This window comes from Pan troglodytes, chromosome 20, assembly GCF_028858775.2.
Source record: "Pan troglodytes isolate AG18354 chromosome 20, NHGRI_mPanTro3-v2.0_pri, whole genome shotgun sequence".
In the NCBI taxonomy this organism is placed as follows: Eukaryota; Metazoa; Chordata; class Mammalia; order Primates; family Hominidae; genus Pan; species Pan troglodytes.
In genome coordinates, this window is record NC_072418.2 from 43,315,372 (window position 1) to 43,343,106 (window position 27,735).

The window sequence follows — 27,735 nt, forward strand, 5'->3', positions numbered from 1 at the left end:
TGCCCCAGGCTCATCTTGTACATTTCCTGCCCCAGGCCTGGAATAATCTTAGTACAGCACTATTTTTGAAAGTTTTCTGCAAGTCTGCAATTATTTCAAAATTTAAAGTATGTGAATGGCTACACATTTTTGGAAAGGTACTGGACATTAAAATCCTGGGATGTAGACAAACAAAAGCACCAGCACAGTACAGATGGATAGCTAGTTTATTACAGGACTGCTGGTAGCACCAAACGAAACCAAGTCAATTCCTGTTAACGGGGCAGCTGAAGCGGTTGAGGGGTCTACCCCATGGAACCCCAGGAAGCAGCTGGAAAGCCTGAGTTCCCCCCATGCAGCAGCTAAAAGGGAATCGCACTGCTACCCCCGACTCAACACAACCATCAATGCACGAGGGCAGCCCCCAGAGGCTTCACATTAACTGGAAAAGATTACACAAAAAGAGCAGGAAACTACCAATTTATGATGCGTGTCCATTTGCACAGAGGTAATCAGCACCAAAATGAGTACTCAAGGCCCTGCGACCTCGGGTGAATTTCCTTTCTTATACTCCTGCTTTGCTGTCTTTTTTAATGGCATGTATCATGTTTTTTTTATTTTTAGAGACACAGTCTCACTGTCCCAGGCTGCAGTGCAGTGCCACAATCATAGCTCACTGCAGCCTCAAACTCCTGGGCTCAAGTGATCTTCCCACCTCACCTCAGCCTTCCAAGTTAGCTGGGATTGCAGGCATGCACCACCATGCCCAGCTAATTTTTGTATTTTTTGTAGAGATGAAGGTCTCCCTATGATGCCCAAGCTGGTCTCGAACCCCTGGCCTCAAGAGACCCGCCCGCCTCGGCCTCCCAAATTGCTGGGATTACAGGCATGAGCCACTGTGCCCAGTCACTGTTCTTTATATACAAAAAAGAACGTGTGAAATTTTTAAAATGTACATTGCAAAAGACGATTATTCTACTCAAAATTTATTTGGTAAGATTTTATTAAGACTCTAAGTTCAAACACCCTTCTTGGGAAAAGCTCTACAGGATAACCACACATGCTCAACTACGGGGCCAGCTGCTGCAGCTGTGGGACCCCATCCTGTGGAAGAGGAGAGAGGCACTAAAAAGATGAGGTAGCCAGGCCTGTGCCCACACTACAAGACCTGTGTCACCATGGTGTGAGGAGCAGCAACGTGGGTCAATTCGGGGCTGGGACGAGATGGAAGAGTAAAAGGCCTTTCTTCATAGGCCTGCCTATTTTATGACCACCAGGGTAGACTTTTGTAATTAAATTAAGGTCCACATGACTTTAGAAAGACAAACTAAAAAACCCCAACCAAACGAGTCTCAGCTGTAGCTAACTCTGATTTCTGTAAATTGGATCTGACTTTTTCTGCTTACATTCACTTAAAATCTCAAAGACTCAATGGGTGTGAAGTGCTAACACCTTGCGGCAAAATCTCAAATTCATCTGTGCCAGGCCCTCTGCACAGCAGGGCTCAGCAGAGCAGGCCAGGGCTCTGGTCCCTGGTCCCTTGCTGGGGGAGGTGTTCCATCCGGCCAGCGCCCGGCCATGCAGCCACGTGACTCAAGCACGGGAAGTGCAGGGGCCCAGACACATCCAGGCTAAAGGGCAGTGCCTAGGGGAGGGCTGACCCCAAGCTGAACGGGGTTCTAACCAAACGCTCAGGAGCTCCCAGGTGACAGCAACCACGCCACCATGAACACACCACTGGGTCTGTACTGGAATTTGGGGGCCTCAAGGCTTCCAGGTGGCAGCATAAACAGGGAGGTGGGGCAGGATAGGAATGCCCCCCTCTAAGGCTCGGCAGCCGGGTGGAATGAACCACTCCCTCTCATTCAGTGACAGCACAGGCACCCTCCTCATTCTGGGCTATCCAGATCTTCCAGCCCTGTCCCTCCACCCCACCTCTCTTAGCCTAAGCAGCACTGAGGGCCTGGAGTGGTCTCTGTCCACCCCACCCCCACATGCGGGGAGCCTTCCCATACCCCTCAGCCCCACAGCACCAGCTCCACCCACCCTCTCCAGCCTGAGCTCCTGCACACACCCCAGCTGCCCTCACCCTGAGCTCATTCTCACCTCCACGCCCCGGCTCAGTGCCCTCCTTGCTGAAGGGAGCGGCTAGTACAGGAGGAGCTGGGGCCCAGGGGTCCGACTCCATCACCAAGGCAAAGCCCAGAGTGGTTGGGCCGGCGTGAGTGCAGGCTGGGCCCTGGTCTGAAATGAGTGTCTTTATTGCTTGTACCGTACAAATATGAAGACGAGGAGAAAGGCCAGTAGGGACGGAGAACTGTCAGATAACGACATCGCACACAGAGGAAAAAGACCCTCACCCACCCGAACCAACCCCACCCCTCCCCACCCTGCCATGAACTGTGTAGTACAGGAGATGGGGTAGGGAGAGCAAACCCACAAAAGCTAAACTCCAAACACCCAGAGGTGTTGCTACAGGGAGGGGAGGCGTGGGCAGGGCAGCTCATGGATCACGGTGGGGCTCCTCCCACTAGGTCAGCACCCCTCCCCCACAGGATGAAATGCTCGGGCCAGGGATGGGGCCCAAGCCCACACACCATGCACACTGGAGGACATGCTGCCCTCACACAAACACACATGCACACACACCCACGTGTGCCTGCGTCCCGCCGACACACGCAGTCCGAGGCACGCACAGGAGTCCCACAGCACTGACATGGACGTGCACTCATGTTCAACCTTAAGGCTGCAGAACGTGGGGCCCTGGGAAGAGGGAGGGGTGAGGGGGGCCTAGGAGCCTCCCTTCTCAGAGGCCCCCCACCCCAATAGGTACCAGAGATGCCCACCCCCACCCCTCCCTGACCAAGTCCATGGAGCCCAATACTGTCCGGTGTAAGATTGTAACAGCCAAGGCTGGTGCCCCTCCACCCCCGCAGAGGAGAGGGTGAGCCCAGCCCATAGCCCCCCAGTGGGGCCAGGCCAGGCCCAGGGTCCAGCGGGAGGTAAGGCCAGCTGGAAGGAAGCCCTAGTAAGGCACGGGGCTGGGAGGCAGGCAGGTTTGCCCCCAAATGTTCCTCCTGCCTCATCCATAGGGTGAGGACAGTTTGGTGGGGAGGAGGCCGGACCAGGAGGCGGCACCCAGCCTGGCCACTCCTGGTTCCCCATGGTACAGATCCTAGGATCTGACTCCATTCACCAGGGAGCAGCCCTAACCCCCAGCCCTGCAGCTCCCAAGGGCCCCTGCCTGCCCCTGGACATTATTGCTTTTCTGCCCCCATAGGGGGACAGCGGGTGGGGGATTGGACCGCCCCGTGCCTGGCCACTCCGAACCTAGGCCACGGGGCCTGGAAGGCAGCACCACTGTCTGCCGGGTGTCGCGTCCCACCAGAAGGCAGCCTTCGTCCAGATGCAGCAGCGCAGAGGCAGACACCAGCACGACACCCAGGCCAGAAACTCAGGTAGGCCCCGGGTGCCATGCTTCACCCCTCACTGGGGCTTGTGTGGATTAAAACCTGAATCTCCAACCGCCCAACAGCCCAGGCCTGGGCGGGAGGTGGAGTCTTCCAAATGCGAGTCTGGGCACAAAGGTGAGGCTGGAGGCAGGGGCTGCAGGGGCCGCTGGGGTGCGTCTGGGAGGGGCCTGAAGAAGAACTGGAAAAGGGGTGAGGAGGTGGGGGTGGGGACACAAACCAAAAAGGCAAAGTAAAAAGTTAGGGGGAAAAAACCACCCAGCGGTGATGGCAGCGAGCGTGCGTCCTCTGCGTGGACAGACTGCTCACTCGCGGATGCTGGCCGAGTAGGAGAACTGGGGGAAGTGGGTCCGCTGGTCCAGCTCCAGTAAGCCCAGGCTGTCATCTGTGGGCGGCAGAGGTGGATGGGGAGGACCAGTCAGGAGAGGGCCTGGGACACCTGCCCAGACTCCCTGGGGAAACGGCCCCAGCTGGCGGGGGCTGCCCACAGGACAGGACAGGAAAGGCCCATCCCTCCGCAATGGAGGCCCTCAGCCACGGACCCACTCCCCAAACCCGAGCCCCGGGCGGCCTCCCCTGGGAGTTTCCTGTGCCCTTGCCCATGCGCCCCACAGCTGGCAGGGCCTTCTGAGCCTCCCACCTTCTCTCTGGCCCACACACCACCATGCCAGAGTCCAGCCCAGAGCCCTGTCCTGGCCTGCCTCTCACACCCTCCCATCCATTCTCCACGGGCAGCCGGGGGGCTTTCTAAAGGCCTGCTTGAACCCTGTCCCTCTCTGTGTGAAACCCTTCCATGGCTGGCTCCCCCCATGCAAGCAGTCCCCACCCCTCCCAGTGGCCCCCAGACCCTTGCACTCCAGCCCCATGCCCTCTCTTCTCACCACCATCTCCCTGGCTGCTGCCTGTCCTTAGCTATGCCATGCTTCTCCCATTGCTGGCATCCCACACGTCATTCCTCCGGCCAGCTGACATGTTTGCTTCCTCCTCTAGGAAGCCCTCCCTAACTGCAGGCCAGGTCAGATATTTCCTCTGGGATTCCCCAGTCCCTGGCCTCCCACGCCCTAGCCCTGAGCACTCCAGGCCGCCCACCCTACCTGGGCTGGGAGCTTTCCAGGGCAGGGCCCAGGGCTAGCTCAATCAGTGCTGTGTCCCCAGCATAGCCCAGCCCTGGGCTGAGTTCAGAGTAAGAACCCAAACAGCTGTAAAGCAGTGAACCCAGCCAGGCTCAGGGACCGGGCTGCCTCCTGCCCTGAGCCCCTCGACTGAGCTCCAGAACGTGCTGCAGTCGATGGCTCCTGGTGGCCTCACCAGGTCCAAAGAGGACCAACAGCAAAAGGACCTGAGAGCAGACCTTGGGGAAATCTCCCAGACATGAAGTGGGGCCTTCGAGGGCCCTCCCTGAGAAGTGAGTTAAGAGCAGACCCCAACCCTCCACCACTGGGGCAGGCATACCAGCACGGGGGCCCCAGGCACTCACAGCGGTCAGGGGGTGTGATTGTGATGGACTGGGCGGTAAATTCATCATCGAAGTACCTTGTGTCGACCTCGGACGTGACCTGAGGTTTGAAGGGTGGCAGGAGCTACGGAGGAGAGGAGCTCAGGCTCAGGGACCCTGAGGCCAGGAGGCCTCAACCAAGGTCACCACGAGTGGGCGAGGGTCCTGCTGGGGCAAGCAGTGGGGCTCACCTTCTTCTGGACCACGTCCTGCCAGTTGATGCTGAGGAAGAACCTGTGCTCCATGACCTCCTTGGCATCGCTGGGCCCCCCACCAAGCCTGTGCAGAGACGGCCGTCAGCACCTGCCTCCCGGAGCAGCTGGGTTCGGGCAGACGGGCTTTCGGCGTAGGCAGGCCCTGTATGGCCCTTAATGATTCTGTCTTGACCACAAACCACTTCACAGAGGAGGAAACCGAGGCTCAGGGAGGGAGCTCACGTGCCCAGAGTCAGAGCCAGGGAGTCAGCAACCCGGACCCACGTGTCCTCACTGCCTGGCCTTACCCTGAGTCCAGAAAGGGAGTTAGTAGGGCAGGCTCCGTTCCTATCCTGGCTCTGCCACATATGGTTTGGCGGCCCCAGCCAGGCCCAGAGGATGCCCTGTTCCTCAGTGTCCCCATAAAATAAGGCAGTGTCAAGGATGGGCCTGCCCTGGGGGGAGCACTCCCTAAGTGCCACTGTGGACATTTTCAGGGGCTGTGTGGGGACGACACACTGCGACCCTACAAGCGAGCGCCCTTGTGGACGCTGCCCCCTCCAGGCCGCAGGGACAGTGGCAGCAGCTGGCGCTGGGCTAGGCAGGGCCGACGCCAGCCCTCACCTCTGCTTGGGGTCCTTCTTAAGCAGCCCAGCAAGCAGGGACTTGGCCTCGGGGCTGAGCGTGCGCGGGAAGCGGATCTCTTCCATGAGGATGAGCTCGAAGAGGCGCTCGTGGTCCTGGTTGTAGAAGGGCAGGCGGCCGCACATCATCTCGTACATGACCACACCCAGCCCCCACCAGTCCACGGCCCGGCCATAGTCATTGTCCTCCAGCACCTGAGGATGGAGGAGAAATGAGGGCTGGGCCCGTGGCCCTGAGGCTGGCATCACAGTCCTGCCCTCAGGGCATCTGGGCTGGAAACACACAGGTCTGGGGGATCCCCCTACCCTTGGCCTCACACGTTCCTACCCCCGCCAACCCCAGACACCTCAGGCGCCAGGTACTCCGGGGTCCCACAGAAGGTTTTCATGGTGGCCCCGTCACTGATGCCCTCTTTGCAGAGGCCAAAGTCAGTGATCTTGATGTGGCCATCTTTGTCCAGCATGAGGTTTTCCAGCTGTTGGAAAAGTCAACGGATCTCAGGCGCATGCTCCCAAGGCTTCCTGCCACCCCAGCCTTTCCTTCCAGGGAAAGATGCCCGGGGCTCCTGGACATCAACCCTCCCATGCCAGGCTGGGCCCAGCACACACAGCCTCACCCTCTGAGGCTCAGAGAGAGGCCAGATACAACCCTCCCCACCCCCTGGCCCACCCCCAGGGTACCTGGGAACAGCTGGGCAGGGAGAGCCGAGAGCCAGGCCCTGTCCACCCACCGTCCCCATTGTGAACTGCGGTTCTTAAGTTCGAACGTGGGGGCACTAGCTTTCTTCTATTCTTTTTTTCTAGACTTTTTGTCCTTTAATTATGAAATATGCAGCCAGGCAAAGTGGCTCACACCTGTAATCCCAGCAATTTGGGGGACTTAGGTGGCAGGATTGCTTGAACCCACGAGTTTGAGACCAGCCTGGGCAACACAGCGAGACCCCATCTCCATATTTCTTAATATGAAAAAAAAAATTGGCCAGGCATGGTGGCACACACCTATAGTCCCAGCTACTTGCGAGGCTGAGGTGGCATCTCCCCCTGGAAGGCCCTGTGTGCCCCTCCCGGTTACTGACCATCCCCCACAAGAATTAACCTCTACTTCCCATCTGTACCACTGCACACAGACACACCTGTGAACTGTGGACTCACCTCCTCTGTGCAGCTTTCCCTCGACATTAGCCTATGAGACGCGTCCACACTGTCGTGTGTAGCTGTAGCTCATTCCTAACTGCTGTGTGGCGCCCCACTGTGAGAACACTCCACAGTGGATCTGACTGTTCCTCTCACAGTGGATACTTGGGTTGTTCCAGTTGGGGCTAGAGTGAGTCCTGCTGCTGAGTGAGGGGGACACTTTCTAAGGTGAGTGTGTGTCCCCACTTCTCCTGTGCACACAGCTAGGGCAGATGGCTGGTGCTCAGCTTTGGTGGACACTGCCAAACTATCTTCTAAACGTGGCCGGGCGCGGGGGCTCATGCCTGTAATCCAAGCACTTTGGGAGGCTGAGGTGGGTGGATCACGAGGTCAGGAGTTTGAGACCAGCCTGGCCAATATGATGAAACCCCGTCTCTACTAAAAATACAAAAATTAGCTGGGCATGGTGGCGGGCACCTGTAATCCCAACTACTTGGGAGGCTGAGGCAGGACAATCGCTTGAACCCGGGAGGCAGAGGTTGCAGCGAGCTGAGATCACACCACTGCACTCAACAGAGTAAGACTCCTCAAAAATAAATAAATAAATAAATAAATAAAAATAAAGTAGGTATTGTGCCAGTTCACACTCCACTAGCGGCCTAGGAGTGCTCATGGGAGGCTTGGAAAGGTCCCTACTTGGGGCAGCTTGCTACAGAACCACCACCCTGGACCTTGGTGGGGAGCCTGGCGAATGAGGGCAGAAGCTCAGCCCAACCTCCCCAGTGTGAGTCCCATGTGGTGTGCATGCCACAGGTCAGCCTGGTGCACACCCTGCCACTAACCTTGATGTCGCGGTATACCACGTCCCGTGAGTGCAAGTACTCAAGAGCCGAGACAATCTCTGCACCATAAAACCGGGCCCGCTCCTCTGTGAAGACACGCTCCCGGGACAGGTGGAAGAACAGCTGCAGGAGGAAGGGGTGGGGAGAGGAGGTCAGGCCCCAGCCCACCCACCTGCCCTCACCTTCCCAACCCCCTGCCCCAGCGCAGTGATGTGGTGACACCTGTGTCATGAACCAGCAAGTGACAGCTAGAGGGACCAATCAAGGCAGAGTGCAGAAGCTCACAAGTGACACAGAGCTGGGGGGGAAGGGCGAGGGTCCGCCAGGAGGCACCCATGAGAGGGTATGGGAGAGACATCCGAGACAGGAGGGAGGATGGCATGGAGGCAAAAAGAAGCACACGTCATGACCAAGTAACAATAGGCCATGGGCAAGCCCAGATCGGACAGATGAGCAAACCACGCATCCCAATGCAGGTGTGCCAACCACTGCACAGAGAAGGCGCGAGGCAAGGAGTGGGTGACAAAAGTGAGGCGACTCTGTAAGGGGAAGCTGAGCGGCTGCGGGAATCCACTTCGGGAGGACATGGGAACGGAGGGCTGCTAGGTTTTAACCCTTGGGCACTTTCTCTGGGGACTTTAAGACCATCCTTCCCAGTGCTATCGCCCCACAGCCCTCTCCACACCTCTCTGGACTGATTTGGACCTGACCCACCCACTCACTAGCTGTGTAAACTTGGGCAAGCCACTTAACCTCTCTGAGCCTCAATGACTGCCCCCCCAAAATGGAGACGAAGCCGCCTGCCTCAAGGGAGAGGGGCACAAGATGACATTGACATTTCCCTCCACCCTTCCACCTCACCCACAGCTCCTCTCCATCCCGCCCCACCCTAAAGAAGGAGGCCCCAGAGGGCAAAGTCAAGGCAGCTGCGGCTCACCTCACCCCCGTTGGCATACTCCATCACAAAGCACAGGCGGTCGTGGGTCTGGAAGGCGTACTTCAGCGCCTGGGGGATGAAGGCAGCAGGGTGGGAGGTGGGAGGGAGGAGGGCTCTGCTGAGCCATGCCAGGGCGGGGCCCTGGCCCTGCTTATTCTGCACACACACACCCTGCCCTGGCTGGGGCCCCCAGGAGTCAGCCAGATGGGGTTCACATACCGGCTGCACCTTTTGGGGCATTAAGTGAAGGCATGGCTCTGTGGTAGGAAAGGGTTACATGCTGAACCATCTTGTCCTCTGCCTCCATCAGGCACAGCCAGGGGAGAACTAGAACTGTTCTGAGCAACCAGGGCTCTTGTTTTTACAGTAAAATGTGTTCAACTTACACACACAAGTGATTCTGCTGTGGCTGGGAGTGGCAAAGGCTTGGGAGCCAACTTCAATGACAGGATGGACAGGCTGTCAGTCAACAAACAGTAGTTCTCCACTGCACTAAGGAGATCTACAGAGAGTTCCTCAGAGACTCCCACCAGGGGGTCCTTCAGCTCATGACAACTCAACTACTCTGTTTTCTGCACTGAGGTACCTCATAAGATTTTATTTGAAAAAGTACTGTGGCTTAATAGGATACCTGGACAGCAACTGAGATAAAGAAATGATACATAAGCCATCCTCAATCTAGTCCATTTAACTGGTGGCCACTGGCCTTGATGGAGACTGCAGCCCAAACAGGCATCTACTCAGTCCAGGCTGACAGACAACACAATGCTAACACATCTGCTTCTATGAGCATATCTGAAAACAAAAACAAGAAAAATAATGTTTCCACTTCAACCAGCTGGGCTAAGTGCTCCTAACTCATAGAGACAGCAGCCATCAAATAATGTGGTATCTTCAGTTAGTTCAAATGCTTACATGAAGCCACCATCTATGAAGAAGCTGTCACCCTCCCACTCCCCGAGCCTGCTCACCCCCACCACATGTCTTGGTTCGGATGACTTGGCAGGGCGCAGCAACACCTTGCCCTGCCTGCCTGGCCTACCCCAAGACTGTGCTTTGTAGCAGAAAATTTGGGCTCTCTCTCTGAGCTCTGTCCAAAGGCTGGCCTCACACTGTCTGGGAAGGGGAGGGCAACTCACAGTGAGGAACGGGTGCCTGGTGTTCTGGAGGACTCGGCTCTCGGTGACTGTGTGAGCGACTTCATCCTGCAGACAGACTGCGGGTGAGGGGCTGGTGGGCAACACCACGCCTGCCCACCCCGCCCCGACGAAGGTGAGCAAGGCCTTGTGAAATGCAATTCCATTCCCAGCCATAAATGCAGAAAATCACAGGAGTGAAAAGTGAAAGCCTGCAAACCCTCAGCAAATAGCAGACCCAGACGAGGATCATCAGTGGCTCTCAAAGCCACAGGTGAAAAGTCAGCAGGAATGTCACAATGTAAGGACCAGGCTGCTAGGGGCAAGATACCTGTGACGTCCCTGCAAGGGAGACAAACAGACATCACGAGAGCCCCAAGGTGCCACCACAGGCTGTGGGAAGTCCCACCTAGAAAGCGTTCTTGCCCAAAGAAGGAACCGGACCTAACAAAGCTCTAGACAGCAGAACAGTGCTTCATGGTGTGGTCCCCACACAGCACCTCAGCACCGCCTGGGAACTGGCAGCAATGCAAGTTCCTGGGACCTACCCCCAGGCCCACTGAGTCAGAAACTCGGGGTGGGCCCAGCACTGTCTCACAAGCCCTTTGGGTGACTCTAATTCAGGTTCTAATTTGGTACCTGACTGTACAGCAGAACCACCAGGAGTGGTTCCAAAAATCTGGGGCCACCTGCAGCAACCTGAACACAGGCTCTCCCTGGGACAAGTTTATCCCCAGGGGACACCTGAGAATGTCTGAAGTCTTTTTTTTTTTTAGCTGGGGGTCTGGCTCTGTCGCCCAGGCTGGAGTGCAGTGGTGTGAACGTGGGTCACTACAGCCTCAACCTCTGAGGCTCAATTGATCCTCCCACTTCAGCCTCCTGAGCAGCTGGGACTACAGGTGCACGCCACTATGCCCAGCTAATTTATTTTTATTTTTATAGAGACAGGGTCTTGCTTTGTTGCCCAGGCTGGTCTCGAACTCCTGGGCTCAAGCGATCCTCCCACCTCAGCCTTCTAAAGTGCTGGAATTACAGGCGTGAGCTGTGGCGGCGCCCAACCCCAAAGTCATTTTTGATTGTCACAACTTGGGGAGCTACTATTGGCTTTAGTGGGTAGAAGCCAGGGGTGCTGCTAAAACCCTACAATGCACAGGGCTGCCCCTACAGCACAGAACCATCTGTCCCAAAATGTTAACAGTGCTGAGGCTGAGGAAGGCTGCCTTAGGCCCAATCGTCACATCAGGAATGAACAGCTGATTTGGTTGGCTCTGATGGCAGCACCACATGATTATATTCTTTACAGTCTTCATCTGTCAGGACACATGTTCAAGTATGGATGAGTGAAGTGACATGTTGTCTAGGACAGGCCTTAAAGTATTCCAGAACAAGAGGGACAGGCAGAGCTAAGGAAACAAGGCTGGCTAAACGCTGATAACTGGTTAAACTGGACAATGGCTACATGGGGGTCCGTAATATTTATTTTCTTTTTAAATTTTTGAATGTCTTTGGAATCTTCCACTACAAAAAATTGAAATAAGGGAAAAAGTAGAATTCCATTCCTGGCCCGGCCTCCACCTGGGATACCCTGAGCAAAGCCCGGGCCTCCCCAACAGCGACGTCCTCCCCAACAGGCCCCAGCCTCCCTTGACAGTACCTGCTGGGTGGGGCCCCGAGGCTCGCTCTCTCCACAGGCACCCCCAGCCCCTACCAGAGGGTGGAGGTGGGGACTCAGCAGCAAGGCCTGCTGCTCCTCTCTGGGCCTCAGGCTCCCCCTTTTCTGACTAGGGGGAATTTGTGGGGGAAATAAGCCCACAGCAGCAGAAAGCACGGGTAAGCGTCCAGGCCTCAGGGTCAGGCTCCAGACCGCAGCCCCCACAGAGGCCCGCGAGCGCAATTCCCGGGGCACGCACCTTGGCAATGATGACTTCCTTCCGCAGGATCTTCATGGCGTAGTAGCGGCCAGTGGCCTTCTCCCGCACCAGGATGACTTTGCCAAAGGTTCCCTTGCCAAGGAGTTTGAGATAGTCGAAGTCATTCATGGTCTGCCAGGGACAGGGAGAGTGGGGGCAGTCAGCGCCTGGCTCATGGCCCGTGGGAGGAAATTTTAACAAAAGAAAGAGGAAAACCAAAAGACACTGTTGCCAAACGGCTTAGGCTGGAGCAGGAAGGGAGGCTCTGGGCAGCAACTGTGTGTTCTGAAGCGGCCTTCAGACCAGGCTCTGCAGGCACAGGGCCTTGGGAGGGCTGGGCTCTGACGTGGGGGTAGCCAGGTCTTCACCAACTCCCAGGACGAACCTGCAGTGGGTCCACCCAAGGTTGCTCCCTCCCCTACGGGCATGGAGCACACCCTAGGGCACCTGCCACCTGAAATCACCCCACCCTGCAGGGCAGCCTTGTCTCTCAGCTGAGCCCCCTGAACTGTGTTATGGAAACCAAGGAGAGCAGGCCAGCACTAGGGGTGGGGGCACCGCAGGCTGGCAGCCCCACCCCTGCTCCCAGCACTTACCACTTTAGCCCGTGCTTTGCTGACCGCCACTTCCATCTCCTCAGCCGTAGAGGAGTCACTGGGGGAGCCACACTTGTAGTCCATGGGGTCCTCGCCTGGGGCCCGCTGCTTGAGGCTGTTGGCGACCATCTGGATGGCCCGCATCCATTCCTCCCTGTGCAGGGACACACATGAGTCCCAGGAGCCAGGAGTCCTGGGCCTCAGAGTCGAACAGCTGAGTGCCACCTCCCAGCCACCCCCAGCAACAGGCAAGCAAATGACCACGTAACCATGGGAATTTGGGCAAGATCTGTCAGAACCAGAGAGAGCTGAAGGGACCTGAGTGAAATTCCACGCCAGGCGCGGTGGCTCATGCCTATAATCCCAGCACTTTGGGAGGCTGAGGCGGATGGATCACAAGGTTAGGAGTTCGAGACCAGCCTGGCCAACAGGGTGAAACCCCGTCTCTACTAAAAATACAAAAATTAGTCAGGGGTGGCATTCGCCTATAATCCCAGCTACTCAGGAGGCTGAGGCAGAAGAATTGCTTGAACCCGGGAGGCGGAGGGTGCAGTGAGCAGAGATCGCACCACTGCACTCCAGCCTGGTGACAGAGCGAGACTCCGTCTCAAAAAAAAAAAAAAAGTGGAATACCAAGAGCGATCACCAATTTCCCTAAAGTGACCGGCCTGAGGGCCATTTGAAGCCAGGCAGCAGGGAAATGATCAAAAAGGAGTGACCCTCTCTTTTCACAGCCCCTTGAAAATGAGCCACCACCCTGAGCCTTGAATGAGGGACAGACAGTGCTCCTGTGAATTCTTCGAAACAAATGACAAGCTCAAGTTTATAAGTTACCAATGTTTTGTAAAGTTAAACCAAGAGTAAGAAGCAGCATTCATTAGCCAAATGAGCTGAAGACATTGCAAGGCAAGAGCTGGCCCGCAGGACTCCCTGGAGGGGACAGTCCACTGGGAGCAGGGAGTCTGCATGGCAGGGACAGAGGTCCTGGCAGCCCAGGGATGTAGAGGAGAGAAGCTGGTGGACAAGAAGTAGGTCCCAGCAGAAGGGAGCCTGGTTTAAGAACAGTTAACTAGAGGCTAAGCACTGTGGCTCACACCTGTAATCCCAGCATTTTGGGAGGCCGAGGTGGACCAAGTGCTTGAGCCGAAGCGTTCAAGACCAGCCTAGGCAACAAAGCAAGACCCATCTCTTAAAAAGTTTTTAAAAAACAAAAATAAAAAATAAAAACAGGCCAGGTGCAATGGCTCAAGCCTGTAATCCCAGCACTTTGGGAGGCCGAGGTGGAGGATCACTTGAGGTCAGGAGTTCAAGACCAGCCTGGCCAACATAGTAAAACCCAGTCTCTACTAAAAATACAAAAAATTAGCCGGGCGTGGTGACGGGCGCCTGTAATCCCAGCTACTTGGGAGGCTGAGGCAAGAGGATCATTTGAACCCGGGAGGCGGAGGTTGCAGTGAGCCAAGATCACGCCACTGCACTCCAGCCTGGACAACAGTGCGAGACTCCATCCCAAAATAATAATAAAATAATAATAATAATAATAAAATAAAGAACAATAAACTAGTTCTGTCACTCATGGTTTAGAACTTGCTGGGAGAGAACTGTCTTTGGGCTGGGCTCGGTGGCTCACACCTGCAATCCCGGCACTTTGGGAGACTGAGACGGGATGATGGCTTGCATCTGGGAGTTTGAGACCAGCCTAGGCAACATGGATACCCATTTTGTAGAGACCAAAGATAAAAAATTAGCCAGGTGTGGGGGCACATGCCTGTGGTCTCAGCTACTCAGGGGGCTAAGGTGGGAGAACTGCTTGAGCCCAGGAGGTGGAGGCTGCAGTGAGCCATGATCATACCACTGCAATCAGCAAAAAAAAAAGAAAATAATTTTTTTTGGATACTTACAAACTGTTCTGCCTAATAAGTGAAAATGACCAGAGACCAAAATGAAAAATATATTAGGCTGAATTACACCAAATTGTCCACATCCCCCATTTTTGACCACATTGCAATTAGGTGTTTCAACCCAACGCATTTTGAACCCCCTGTGTATTTTGCTTGTATCTAGAAAATACCCATATGACCAACAAGAAAAATAAAATGTTCACTAAGAATAAGAAAATTCAGAGAGTGTAATCACACAACCTCTCAAATCCCAGTGATTTAAATAAGCCACAGGGAGTGCAGCCAGCCCTTCACAGCATTTTCCAGGATGGCCCCCGCCCCAGGGCAAGTGTCACTGCTCCTGTGTTCCTGAGGCACTGGGGCCCCTACCCAAGGTCACGCAGGGAACAAGTGTGGCTGGGACTGGGCTTCAAAATCCAAGCCGGGACACCCTGCTGGGCTGTATTCCTCCCCAGTCTCGTTTCCTGGTGTACCACGCGAAACTACTTCTATTCCCATCCATCCCACAACGCACCCTCTTCCACATTTTGACACTGCTGGAATGCAGATTAATCTCACAGTTGGGGTCTGTCTTGATTTAACTGGGCACGCCTTTTTCTTGGCACTAAATGAAACAGGGTGCCTCCCCAATGACAGCGCCTTCGATTTGATGAAATATCACAGCAGTGTTTAATACACAGGCTGTCGTGAGGTAGAATGCCTGTGAGGCATCTGTGCAATGAGACATTCTGCAGCTGGGGGAAAGATTGAGGCAGGTCTGTATGCTGACTTGGGATGATCTGAGACTTCTTAAGAGAAAAAGGAAGGTGCAGGGCTGGGCAAGGTAGCTCACTCATGTAATCCCTGCAATTTGGGAGGCAGAGGCTGGAGGACTGCTTGAGCCCAGGAATTCCAGACCAGCCTGGACAACATAAGAAGACCACGCCTTTATAAAAAAATTTCAAAATTAAGGAAGGTGAAGAACAGTATACAGTTCTGTGCTCCTAAGTTAGAAAATAATGAACTTCTGCAGACACATGCTCACATAGGCACAAACATCTCTAGAAGAGAAGTCATGATCCTGGAGCCCTGCCTGCCTCCAAGGGAGGGGAACTGGGAGTTGAAGGAAAGGAACAGCCTCTAATAACAAATGGGAAGCACTTGCTATCATCAACTATCCCTACTCCCACCCATTATGAAGGAGGAACTGGGGCACAGATTAAAAAAACAGATTCCAGAAAAACAGCAGTTGCTCCAGGCTCGGTAGCTGGAATCACAAAAGGCACGCTGCCCTCCCCACCCACTCAGAGACTGGAGTCCCCATAACCCATCTATGTCCACCCCACGGAGGCAGAGATTTCCACCTGCTTTGAACACAGTTCTGCCCCCAGAACTCATGGTGGATACTCAGTAGATACTTGGGTAATGAAAGAGTGAGGCAGCCAAAGTCCAAGTGGCCCCAGGGCCAGGGCGCAGCAGGGCCCAGTGCAGACCCGGGCAGAGCACGCGCTGAGCCCTGGTGCACACCCAGGCAGAGCAGTGTTGGCTTCTGCACTCCCTGGCCCAACATCTCAAGCCAGTATTTCTCAACTTGCTTTAACCCATGCCCCCTTAGGAACAAATTACAGCCTAATTCCCAAACCCTACACTAATATTCCTGTTTCTCAAAAAAAAAAAAAAAAAAAAAAGCGGGGGGCGGGGGCGGGGCAGGAGCCCATTCCATGACAGGCTTTTTTCTTTTTTGTTTCTTTTTGTTTTTGGAGACAGAGTCTCGCTTTGTTGCCAGGCTGGAGTGCAGTGGCTCCCAGGTTTAAGCGATTCTCCTGCCTCAGCCTCCAGAGTAGCTGGAACTACAGGCACCCGCCACCATGCCCAGCTAATTTTTGTATTTTTAGTAGAGACAGGGTTTCACCATGTTGGCCAGGATGGTCTCGATCTCTTGACCTCATGATCTGCCTGCCTCGGTCTCCCCAAGTGCTGGGATTACAGGTGTGAGCTGCTGTGCCCAGCCTTCCATGACATGCTTTATCAGACATAGTTGTCCTCTCACAAATTTTAAATTTTTTTAATGCTGACTCTGAGTAAATGATGGCGGATTGGGGAAAAAAAAATCACAGATCTCCTAAGAGATACAGTGAAGATATTAAAAAGGAAAATATGTCTCTCATATGTAAAGATCTTGAAAGACTGTCACGTGAAGATGGCAGATTGCAGACTAAGATGTACAGCGTGGTATCATCTTTGTTTTCAAAGACAGGGGTGGAGAGAACACAGATGGTCCCTCTGTGGAGAGAACCCGAATACATGAAGGATGGCACTGCCACACCACCAGCCCAGAAGCAGCTCTGGGAGGCTACTCCGGATGGGAATCAGGAGCACAGGCCCTGGACCCACCCCAGCTGGGGCTCCAAGAGTGGCTCTGCCACCTGGACGAGCTCAGCCCTCCCAGCTCTCCCCTCCACCAGGGCCTGGGGCTAAGAGGTTGGTGGGCTGTGGGCGCAGAGCACCGCGCACAGGGCTGGGTGGAAGGGAGGGTGCCGAAGACACTCGCAGGGGCGGGCCTACCCCACCTACCTTGGCTCCCACTGCCCACCCTACAGAAAGCTCCAGAAACCACAGCGATGCAGGAGGTTATCTGGGAGTAACTGGGGCTCGCCTGCTGCCTGACTAGCTTCCGATCCAATTCTAACTGGACCAAAGTTGCAAGGTTGCAGCACTCGGAATTCCAGACGAAAAGCAAGGGCCTCTGTCCAGGATCCTTCTCAAGGGTTTGCAACATGGCGTCTGGGGCAAAGGGGAGCTCCCCATGAAGCTGGGCCTCAAGTATCTTCTAGCCCCCAGAGGAGAGCCCCTGGGTAAACCAGGACTGTAAAAATAACAGCACTGAGTGGCTAGCTCCAGACACCACCTCGCTTGATTCTCAAGAGCACTGCAATTCTCAAGAGCCAGCATTTCTGCTGTGGGGACTGAGGCACATGGAGGTGGAGTCACCTGTGAAGGTCACACAGCAGGGATGTGGCAGAGCTGGCACTCACCTGTGCACAGCCTACTCCTCCTTAGCACCACCCGCCTGTCCCTGAGCCTCAGTGAAGCGCTGAAAGCTACACGAGACTCAGGAGGGTAAAGCAGGGACCCTCTCTAGGGAAGGCTCATGGGACGCCCAGCCAGGGAGCCCACGGGCAAAGCGAAGGAAGAACTCTCCTCGGAAGCCATGATCTGCACCCGCCTTTCAGAGAGGGGCCCCCACCCCTGCCACTCAACAGCAGTCCCACGAACACCTTCCACTTGCAGAGGCTGGTACCACTGTGCGTTATGGTGGAGGACTCCTGTCGCCCTCCCAGCAACCCTGTGTAGTAGGTACTGCCATTCACTTCAGGCTAAAATGACAAGACCGAAGCACAGAGAGGCTCATCTGCCCACCGACAGAGGCCAGGGACACAAGAAGTGCCCAGGCACTTCTACCTCCAAGAGCACGTCCCCCATCGGTATTTTCTGGAACCTTCTCATCCTCATTTGGGCTCAGGGCCAGGGGAGGGACATGGGGGAGCCACGTTCGCCATGCCAACACTGGGAAGGGCACAGTACGGGGCAAGCATAGGCTCTGGGCCAGGAGCTGTGGGGTCATTGCCACCCAATGCGCTGCCTGCCTTCCGTACCAGCTGGGGACCTCACAGTGGGTGAGAGGACAGGCTCTGGGGGATGGCCTGGACGTGGATCCCAGCTCTGCCCCTTCCTGCAGGCAACACTGGGCAGGTTGTATGCCCTTCCTGTGCCTCGGTGGGTGAGGCACTAGAGGGTCCTATCAGGGTGAAATGAGACACTAGACATAAAGTGCTGAGAGCGGTGCCCAGCACAGTGAGGTCTCAGAAGGCTGTCATGAGAGTTCACCCAGCCGGCCTGCAAATGTGGAGCATTTCTGTGCACCAGGCTTGTTCAGGGCACTGCGGATGCAGCAGGGGACAAGCCCATCAGGGCTCCTGACCTCAAGGGGAGGACAAGTGTGTAGAAGCTCCAAGGCGGGGGCCAAACAGGGAGAATCCTTCTCAGAGGGCAGTGAGGGGAGGCCTGAGGAGATGACGTTTAAACCAGGACCTGAACAATGGCCATCCCCAGTGCCTAGAACAGGCCCTTGGCACACAGCTATGAAATAAATGAAATGGAGGGAAGGAGGCAGGGGATTGGGAGGGAAAGGAACCCAGGCAGAGGGAACTGCGTGGCAAAGACCCCAGGGCAGGAGCAAGCTGGGGTGTCTGTGGAAGGCACACAGGTGCCAGAATGGCTGGAGCCAACAGAGAGGAGTGGAGGAGATGAGGACAGGGAGGAGCGGAGGAGATGAGGACAGGGAGGAGCGGAGGAGATGAGGACAGGGAGGAGCGGAGGAGATGAGGACAGGGAGGAGCGGAGGAGATGAGGACAGGGAGGAGCGGAGGAGATGAGGACAGGGAGGAGCGGAGGAGATGAGGACAGGGAGGAGTGGAGGAGATGAGGACAGGGAGGAGTGGAGGAGATGAGGACAGGGAGGAGTGGAGATGAGGACAGGGAGGAGTGGAGGAGATGAGGACAGGGAGGAGTGGAGGAGATGAGGACAGGGAGGAGTGGAGGAGATGAGGACAGGGAGGAGTGGAGGAGATGAGGACAGGGAGGAGTGGAGGAGATGAGGACAGGGAGGAGTGGAGGAGATGAGGACAGGGAGGAGTGGAGGAGATGAGGACAGGGAGGAGTGGAGGAGATGAGGACAGGGAGGAGTGGAGGAGATGAGGACAGGGAGGAGAGCATGCCCAGACCGCTCCGGCCTCTACGTGCCACCATGTTAGAGATCTGGGTCTCATCCTCAGCACCACAGGAAGTCGCTGAAGGGTTTTAGTCAGGGGGGAACAGGCTCCAAATTTCTGTTTTAAGTCAGTAGCTGCTGTGTGGGCTACAGACTGGGGGCAGTGAGAGGAGACCCCGGCATCCTCCAGGAAAGAGATGCTGGTGGCAGAGGAGACAGAGGTAAGAAAGGTACCAGCGCTGCGTGTGCCAAAGCTGCCATGGGCAGGCCCTGCGCCAGTGCCTTCACGTTTACTTCCTCCTCTGCACCTCATGACGGCCAGGGAACTGAGCCCCACTGAGGGAGAGACATGGCAGCTGGCCTGAATCCAGGGCCTGGACCCCAGCCCTGGGCCATCCTGTGGGGCACCCCAGAGAGAAGCTCGGCGAAGCAGAGGTGGCAGGGCTGTCCTTCATGCACAAGCCCGTCCTCACCGCTTCAGGAGTGACGGCTGACTGTGGGGACTCTCCCCTAACCATCACTTCCCCGACCTAGAGGGGCATTTACAGCTGGAGGGCATCTGGGGCCCTCCCTGTGCACAGATAGTCTGCCTTGTGAGGAGAAAATAAGTTAATATATGAAAAGTCCTCGGAACAGGATCTAGCTCAGAGAATTTAATTATTTTTTATTCATCCAACAAACATTTACTGAACACCCATTTGTGTGCCAGATACATACATAAATATAAATGTCCCACTTGGTGGACAGGTGCTATGAAGAAAAGCACAGCTGGGGAAGGGCAAGACAGAGAAGGGAGGCAGGGCAGGACGCACTGGGGCGGCAACACTGGGGCAGAGACCTCGTGGAGTCGGGGAGAGCTGTGATGGCATCTCAGGGAAGAAGGCCTTAGACAAACACGACAGCAAGCGCTGAGGCCCTCGGGCAAGAGATGTGCTAGGCATGTTTAAGGAACAGCAAGGAGACACGTGGCTAAGTGAGGGTGCTTGTGGTAGGAAATGCTTCTGGAGAGGTCGCTGGATCATACAGGACTCTGCAGGACACAGCACGGACCTTGGAGTTTACTCTGAGTGGGACTGAAAGCCATTCAGAGTTCTAAGCAGAGAAAATACATGATAAGATTTACATCAAGGCCAGGCACGGTGGCTCACGCTTGTAATCCCAGCATTTTGGGAGGCCGAGGCGGGCGTATCACCTGAGGTCAGGAGTTCGAGACCAGCCTGACCAACATGAGAGAAACCCCATCTCTACTAAAAATACAAAATGAGCTAGGCATGGTGGCGCGTGCCTGTAATCCCAGCTACTCAGGAGGCTGAGGCGTGAGAATCACTTGAACCCAGGAGGAAGATGTTGCAGTGAGCCAAGATTGCGCCATTGTACTCCAGCCTGGGCAACAAGAGTGAAACTCTGTCTAAAAAAAAAAGAAAGAAAGATTTACGTCAAAAAGATCACACATGGCCAGGCACAGTGGCTCATGGCTGTAATCTTAGCACTCTGAGAGGTTAAGATGGGCAGATCACTTGAGCCCAGGAGTTCAAGACCAGCCTGGGCAACATGGTGAAACCCCATCTCTACAAAAAATACAAAAATTAGCCTGGTGTGGTGGCAGGCGCCTGTAGTTCTAGCTACTAGGGAGGCTGGGGTGGGAGGATCACCTAAATCCGGGAGATTGAGGCTGCAGTGAGTCGTGATTCTGCCACTGCACTGCAGCCTGGGCAACAGAGACCCCATCAAAACAACAACAAAAAGATCATACTCACCTGATGCACTATTAAGTATTCCTGCCTGCCAAGACCAGGGGTCTGCAAACTTTTTCCATCAAGGACCAGAAAGCTGGGTGTGGTGGTTTGTGCCTATAATCCCAGCACTTTGGGAGGTCGAGGAGGGAGGATTGCTTGAGACCAGGAGTTCCAGACTGGCCTGGACAACATAGCAAGACTCTGTCTCCACAAAAAAATTTAAAAATTTGCCAGGCATGGTGGTGCACACCTATAGTCCCAACTACTCGGGATCCTGAGGCATAAGGATGGATTAAGCTCAGGAGTTTGAGACTGCAGTGAGCTATGATTGCACCGCTGCACTCCAGCCTGGGCAAGAGAGCAAGAACTTGTCTCTAAAAAAAAAGTTTTAAATTTAAAAAATTTTAATTAAAATTTTAAAAGGGCCAATTATTAAATTTTTTAGGTGTTGCAAGACAGTCTTTGTCACAACTACTTAACCCAGCCACAGTAAGCCAAAAGCAGCCAGACTATTCATGAACAAATGGACATGGTCATGTTCCAATAAAACTTTATTTACAAAAATGGAAGGCAGGGCCATATTTTGCCAACCCTGTTCCAGGCCTAATTCTAGTTTACAAGAAATACAAACATGGGGAACAAAAGTAAACAACACCAAAAGGCAATAATGTGACACACCCAGAAGGTGTGACATTCTACAAGACAACTAGCCTGGCTTGTCAAAAAAATAAATAAATAAATAAAAAATCAATGTCTTGGGGAGGAAAAAAAAAGACAAAGAGCTGAACTAGATTAAATAAAACAAGTCAAAGAGACACGTACCTTGAATGAATACTGGTTTTAAAACAATGTTCTAAAGGTTGCATATCCTTCAAAAGGTAACTAAAGAAATTCAAGTACGGCATGGATAAGGAGAAGTTACTAGTAAACAAAGATTATAATCATCTCAGGCGTGACAGCATCATGATTCTGTAGGAGAAAGTCCTTATTCTTAGGAGATGCCTGCTGAAACGCTAAGAATGTCACTAAGTATGAACACAAGTTCAAGTTCAGCATAAAACACAACCAGATGAAGCAGACACGGTGAATGCGGGACTGCAGAGTCTAGGAGTGGGGCGCGTGGAAGTCCATTCATTATACTATTCTTTCAACTTTTCTCCATGTGAAACACGTCTGCAGTGAAGTGGGGGACAGGGAGGAGGGTCTCTCCAGCTGGAGAGGCAACCAGGAGCCCAGTGAGGAGGCGCTGCAGCACCTAGCCAACAAGCAGTCACCGACTGGCACCCACCTGCCCTGCAACCCCTGCCTCCCTCCCCAGGCTTAAGAGAGGCCAGCTGACATCAGCCTGTGTGGGCCAGGGCTGTGAGGACAGCATCAGTCAGCCAGGAGCAGAGTGGAGGGGGCCTCCCTCTTGCTGGGTTTCTGGTTCACCCCCTCCACCCACCCATAGTTAAGGTCAGAAATCTGGGACCTGGTCTCTTAGTCGTTCCAGCAGTTTTCTCTTTGGCAACAGCAGCAGGTACCAAGAAGAAAAGGCAGGTGGGGCTCTCCAGCCTACAGAATCTTGGTAAAGGAAAGGGCACGTTGTCTTGTGAAAATGGAAACGAGACCATCTCTCCTGCCTACTAAAACACCTTGTCAGCTCCACCTTGTCAGTACCTGATGTGCCAGGTATTGCTGCATCAGCCGCTCCTATTTATCATTCCCCTGCATCGTGTAACTATCCTGGGACAAACCCCAATTTACTAAGCACCTGCCAAGCCCTGTGGGATCTCCACCTGCAGTCCAAGGCCTTGGCTGAGCTCTCCAGCTTCGAGCGCCTCCACTTCCCCTCTTCCAACACTCCTGGCCCCTTGGTTCTCTGGTGACACAGAACCCCCTGTAGTCCCTGGAATGCATGAGCTATTTCACCTCCAGGCCTTTGCATATGCTGTCCCTTCTGAACTTTCTCCTTGCTATCTCCGTGGCCAACTCCTATCCAGTCTTCAAAACCCAGCTCAACACCCAGGATCTATACACCCACTGGTCTTGATCTGTTTTTACTGGCCATTCATGTTTTGGTCCATAGTTTTCAACTGAGTAGCACCTCAGCTGGCTTGAGATGGTAATTTTGTTCCCCTCAGTAGGGCAAGTATATTTTTTACCTTGGGAGGATGTGCAACAATAATTATAGTATAGATTATAGTAACAAGTCTCATGATATTGTGGGTTCCTGAGCTGTACTGTCCAAGAAGGTAGCCACTAGCCATATGTGGCTCTTTAAATCAATTAAAATAAACTAGAAAAAATCCATTCCTTGGTGGCTGTATTTCAAATGCTCAATCGGCACAAGCAGTCAGCACAGGCAATTGGCACAGGTGCCTACTGGACAGTGCAGATAAAGGGCATTTCCACAATGGCCAGAAGTTTTCTTGGACGGCATGATTTTAGGGCTCTCTAGAGGGTCTGCTGAAACCTTACCCCATAGATAAGATAGAAGACTGTTTCTCAAAGTGAGGCCCAAAAGGACAAAGTGGGAAAAAGAAACATTTCCCACTGATTACAAAGGGCAAAGCTCCTTAATCTATAAAGAGCTAATACATAAATAAGAAAAAGACCAACTACCCAACAGAAAAATAGACAGACAATATAGACAGTTCAGAATAGGAACTCACACGGCCCTTGAGGGTCAAACTCATCCACAGAGAAAGAAAGGGAAGTTAAACACCCCGAGGTGCTGAATTTTTCCACTGCTCAGACTGGTACAAATCCAAATGTTTGAAAACACAAGGCCATGGGGGCACTCTCAGACATCACCTAATGGAAACATCGCAAAACCACAAACTTATTTTCCCTGTGCCTCGGCAATCCTGCATCTAAGCACTCGTCACACAGGTCTACCTGTGCGCACATCAAACGAGACAGACATGGCTATTTCACTGCAGCATTCCTTATAATGAGCCAAAGGCTGGAAACAACCCCAGTCATCACAATAAAGAACGGCTAAATAAACACACTTGGGACACGCATGTCCAACTGTCCAAAAAAAAAGAAAGCAAAACATGAAACAAAGCAGCTGCATCTCTCCATATATCAAGGCAAATTCCCCAAGGTACACTAAGGGAAAAAGCAAGTCCAGAAGCATGTACAATGCTACCTTTTGTATTTAAAAAAAAAAAAAAAAAAAAAGGCAGCCAGGCACAAAGGTCTCCCTCTGCTCTTCGAGGGCACCTAAGAACAGTGATTAACTGGGGGGCAGGGAGGTGGATGGAAAGGGCAGGGTAGGGGAAGCTCCCACTAGACACCTCCTTATACTGTTTCAATTTTGAAATAGATGAGTCTTTATCATCTCTTCTGATTACTAAATTGATCTTTTTAAAATGACTCTCTGGACCACCTGCCTCAAAATCAATAGAGATGCTCATTAAGAATGTAGGTCCTGCCGGGCAGGGTGGCTCACGCCTGTAATCCCAGCACTTTGAAGGCCAAGGGAGATCACCTAAGGCCAAAAGTTCGAGACCAGTGTGGCCAACATGGCGAAACCCTGTCTCTACTAAAAATACAAAAATTAGCCAGATGTGGTGGCACATGCCTGTAATCCCAGCTACTTGGGAGGCTGAGGCAGGAGAATCACTTGAACCTGGGAGGCGGAGGTTGCAGTAAACTGAGATGGGGCCACTACACTCCAGCCTGGGCAACAGAGCAAGACTCCGTCTCAAAAAAAAAAAAAAGGGGTCAGGTGTGGTGGCTTGCACCTGTAATCCCAGCACTTTGGGAGGCCGAGGCAGGCGGATCACCTGAGGTCAAGAGTTTGAGACCAGCCTGGCTAATATGGAGAAGGCCCTTTTCTACTAAAAATACAAAAACTAAGCCGGGCATGGTGGCACACACCTGTAATCCCAGCTACTTGGGAGGCTGAGGCAGGAAAATCGCTTGAACCCAGGAGGTGGAGGTTGCAGTGAGCCAAGATCATGCCACTGCATTCCAACTTGGGCAACAAGAGCGAAACTCCATTTCGGAAAAAAAAAAAAAAGAATGTAGCTCCCTGACCCTAGGCAGATCTCCAGGTAGTCACAGGTCTTGAGGCGAGGCCCAGCGGTCTAGACATTTCACGAGCTCTGCCTGTGATTCCGATGCACCCGCAAGTCAAAGGGCAGAGTAGGGTCTTCAGACTAAGAACCCCAGCTCTTCTCAGCCCCAGCTGGGGAGACCCCCCAACCAGAAGCGCAGATAGGAAACCCCGATGTAGGGTCCCAGGGAAAATCTCTCCAGCTGTACCTTTTCTCCTCACACCAGGCTTGCTCCCTCTCAAGGGCAGCCACACAGAGGCCCAGACTGACCTCTCATCTGGAGAATCCACGTGGAAGGTCCTCTCGATGACTGTGGTCCACTGCAGGCAGCGTATGACAAAGGTGTTGGGTCGCGGCCTCTCAGTCTTCATCAGCTGGCATTCTGCAGGCAGAGGGAACAGACAGCAGGGGGCTGAGGGGATAGCCCTACTAGCCTGCAGCCCAAAGTGCCCGAGCCACCTCCCACAGGCCTAGCCCCATGCTAGATGGTGCTGGGGACACTCTAGGGACTGAGACAGCCCTGGTCCTGTTCTCACAGGGCTCAGGGTCTAGTGTGTGTGTGTGTGGAAGGAGAGAAGCCCACCAGAGAGTAATGGCTCCATAGACAGGGCCGCGATGGGGACAAGCCTAGAGGTGTGCAGAAGCTCAGAGGTAGCATCCAACCCAGCCTGGGGGGTGGGGGGGCTTCCCAGAGGAAGCAGCTTCTCTGAACTAAGCCCTGAAGGAAAAGGGAACTTAGAAGGTACACGGAGAACAGACGCTCAGAGGTGAGAGGAGGTTCAAAATCCTCACGGGGTGGCCAATTCTGCTCCAAGGGTGAGGAGGGGTAAGTGAGAGACAGCCCTGGAGAGGTGGGCTGGGGCCAGCCAGGCAGGGCTTTGGAGGCCATGGGAAAGAATCTGGACTTTGTCCTCGGGGCAGCAGGGAGCCATAGAAGGCTTTAGATAGGGAAGAGACACAAACAGACTGAGACTGATCCCTCTGGCTGCCATGTAGAGGGTGAGGCTGGAGGTTGGAAGGCCAGGGAGGTGGGGAGCCAGCTAGGGAGGATGGGGCCACACCAGAGTGGAGCCCTGCAGACAGGCCATGGGGAGAGGGCACTGAGGACCAGGCCCAGGCCTCTCGGCCTGCTGTCCCTGAGACGGAGACAGGAATAGAGCTGGGAGAGGCCTGAAGGTCAGGTTGGGATGTGGCACATGAGGGACCTTGAAGACACTTGGGGAGATGTGTCCAAGGAGCAGCCTGGGACAGGCTGGGAGTTCTAGTGAGACACTGAGGTTGGGAACAGATGTGTCAGGGTCACCAGCACATGTGGAGAGCAATCAGGAAAAGGCTTCATGCAGAGCAGCGTGGGACGGGGACTGGGTTCCAGAGCATGGCAGGAGAGGATAGTGGTCTGAGCTAAGGCACTGGCGGTGGAGATGGGGGTGCCTCTGTAATGTTCTTAGCAGGCGAACAACAGGACATGGTGACCCATCAGGTCAGCAAGGAAGGAAGGCGGCGGAAAGGGGCAGCGATGTGGACAGGACCATATTCTCCAAGGCTCAGTCAAGAGCTTGGGGCTTGTGAAACTTCACTGCCAGGGTCTGGCTGGAAGACATCCCTTTGGGTATCACAGAGGGACAGAGGACGCGAGGCCAGCCCTGTGACCAGCTGAGTGGGAAGCTGTGACCCCTCTACGTCCGAGGGACAGAGGATGGAGGCTGTTACCAAAGCACAGGATGGGAGGCACCTGCCACCAGCTGGGGACTCCAAGGCCTGGCTGACAGAAGCTGGAACCACAAGGAGGCAATGCATGGGGCTGGGTGTGGGCAAATGCCCTGGCTTCTCCCTCCCTCCCACTCTGCATCTACCCGCAGGACAGCCCCGCCTGGCCAGCTAACAAGGAGGGAGAGCAGGGGAAGGGTGAAAACAGATCCAAGGGCAAGCAGGCCCAGGACAGGCCCATGGCTCAATGACCAAGTCCCACAAGCCCCTAAGACCTGCCAGCCATCCTGTGAGCACCAGAACACTGACCCACTCATCCCAAGACACACCTGCTACGGAGAAGTTGTTTAAGGGGGGTAGAGTCTGATCAGGGGCCTCGGGCCTCTCCTTGTACCCAATGAAGGAGCCGTCGCTCTTCAGCAGGAAGTACCGTGGCCTCCAGGTCTTGATGTATTCACCTGAAATGAGGCAGGAAGGGAGGGAGAGAGGTTAGGACAAGGTTGAGTGATGTCCCAGGTAGGCGGCAGGAGGCCCAGTGTGATGGTGACTCACAAGGGGTACCACGGGGCGGGGAGGTGCGGGGGACACACGAGAATGCCTCTCCCGGAGGAGCCCTCCAGGTGGCCCCTGCTGACGCAGGCTGGGGCACTGGGCTGAGCCCGGGTGATCCACAGGTCATGCCTGGCAGGAAGGTGCCAGCAGCAGTGCCCTGGGGCACCAGTTGCCTCAGCGTGTGGCCAGGAGCAAGCTGTCTGTGCCAGCTCCTGGCCTAGTCCCAGGGGAGGCCCAGGCTTCCAAACACACATGCCCTGTGGCCCTGTAAGGCCAAATCCCATGGGCTGGGATTCACCAATACAGCTGTGCAGGTAGCTCCAATGCCAAAACACTTCTGTGCCAGGCAGGGTGGCACTGCTGCCACACCCTCCCAGCGCCCCTTGACTCTTTCCAACTGTTCTTCACCATGAATATCCAAGCACCCTACACGCACACACACACACACACACACACATACACACACACACGAACCCACTCCTCAGAGAGCTGCTAAGGATTAAAAGGAGATGGTGAAACATATCCACGCAAAAACTTACACACAAATGTCCTCAACAGCATTATTCATAACAGCTAGCAAGTGGAAACAACCCTAATGTCCATCAACAACCAATGGATAAACAAAATGTAGCAGATTCATACAACGGAAAACTATTCAGTCATAAAAAGAAACGAAGTACTGAGACATGCTGCCATGTGGAGG

The 27,735-nt window shown here is 54.2% G+C and overlaps 1 protein-coding gene across 22 annotated transcripts in view; it reads right to left on the minus strand.

The window, feature by feature from the left end:
• Positions 1–2,222: 2,222 nt before the first annotated feature.
• AKT2 (AKT serine/threonine kinase 2) overlaps positions 2,223–27,735 on the minus strand; it is a 117,786-nt gene continuing 92,273 nt past the window's right edge. For 20 of the 22 annotated variants that reach the window (XM_024351378.3, XM_024351377.3, XM_024351374.3 and 17 more), the window contains 12 exons: positions 26,810–26,938; positions 25,044–25,155; positions 12,338–12,491; positions 11,742–11,873; positions 9,835–9,900; positions 8,696–8,764; positions 7,759–7,881; positions 6,130–6,258; positions 5,763–5,977; positions 5,136–5,223; positions 4,927–5,029; positions 2,223–3,834 (listed from right to left, as the gene is read on the minus strand). In XM_024351378.3, coding sequence (XP_024207146.2) covers positions 3,755–3,834; positions 4,927–5,029; positions 5,136–5,223; positions 5,763–5,977; positions 6,130–6,258; positions 7,759–7,881; positions 8,696–8,764; positions 9,835–9,900; positions 11,742–11,873; positions 12,338–12,491; positions 25,044–25,155; positions 26,810–26,938 — 1,400 coding nt within the window. In that variant the 3' untranslated portion in view covers positions 2,223–3,754. The remainder of the gene's footprint in view (positions 3,835–4,926; positions 5,030–5,135; positions 5,224–5,762; positions 5,978–6,129; positions 6,259–7,758; positions 7,882–8,695; positions 8,765–9,834; positions 9,901–11,741; positions 11,874–12,337; positions 12,492–25,043; positions 25,156–26,809; positions 26,939–27,735) is intronic. The other 2 variants (XM_054674199.1, XM_063800748.1) reach the window with 1 other exon arrangement.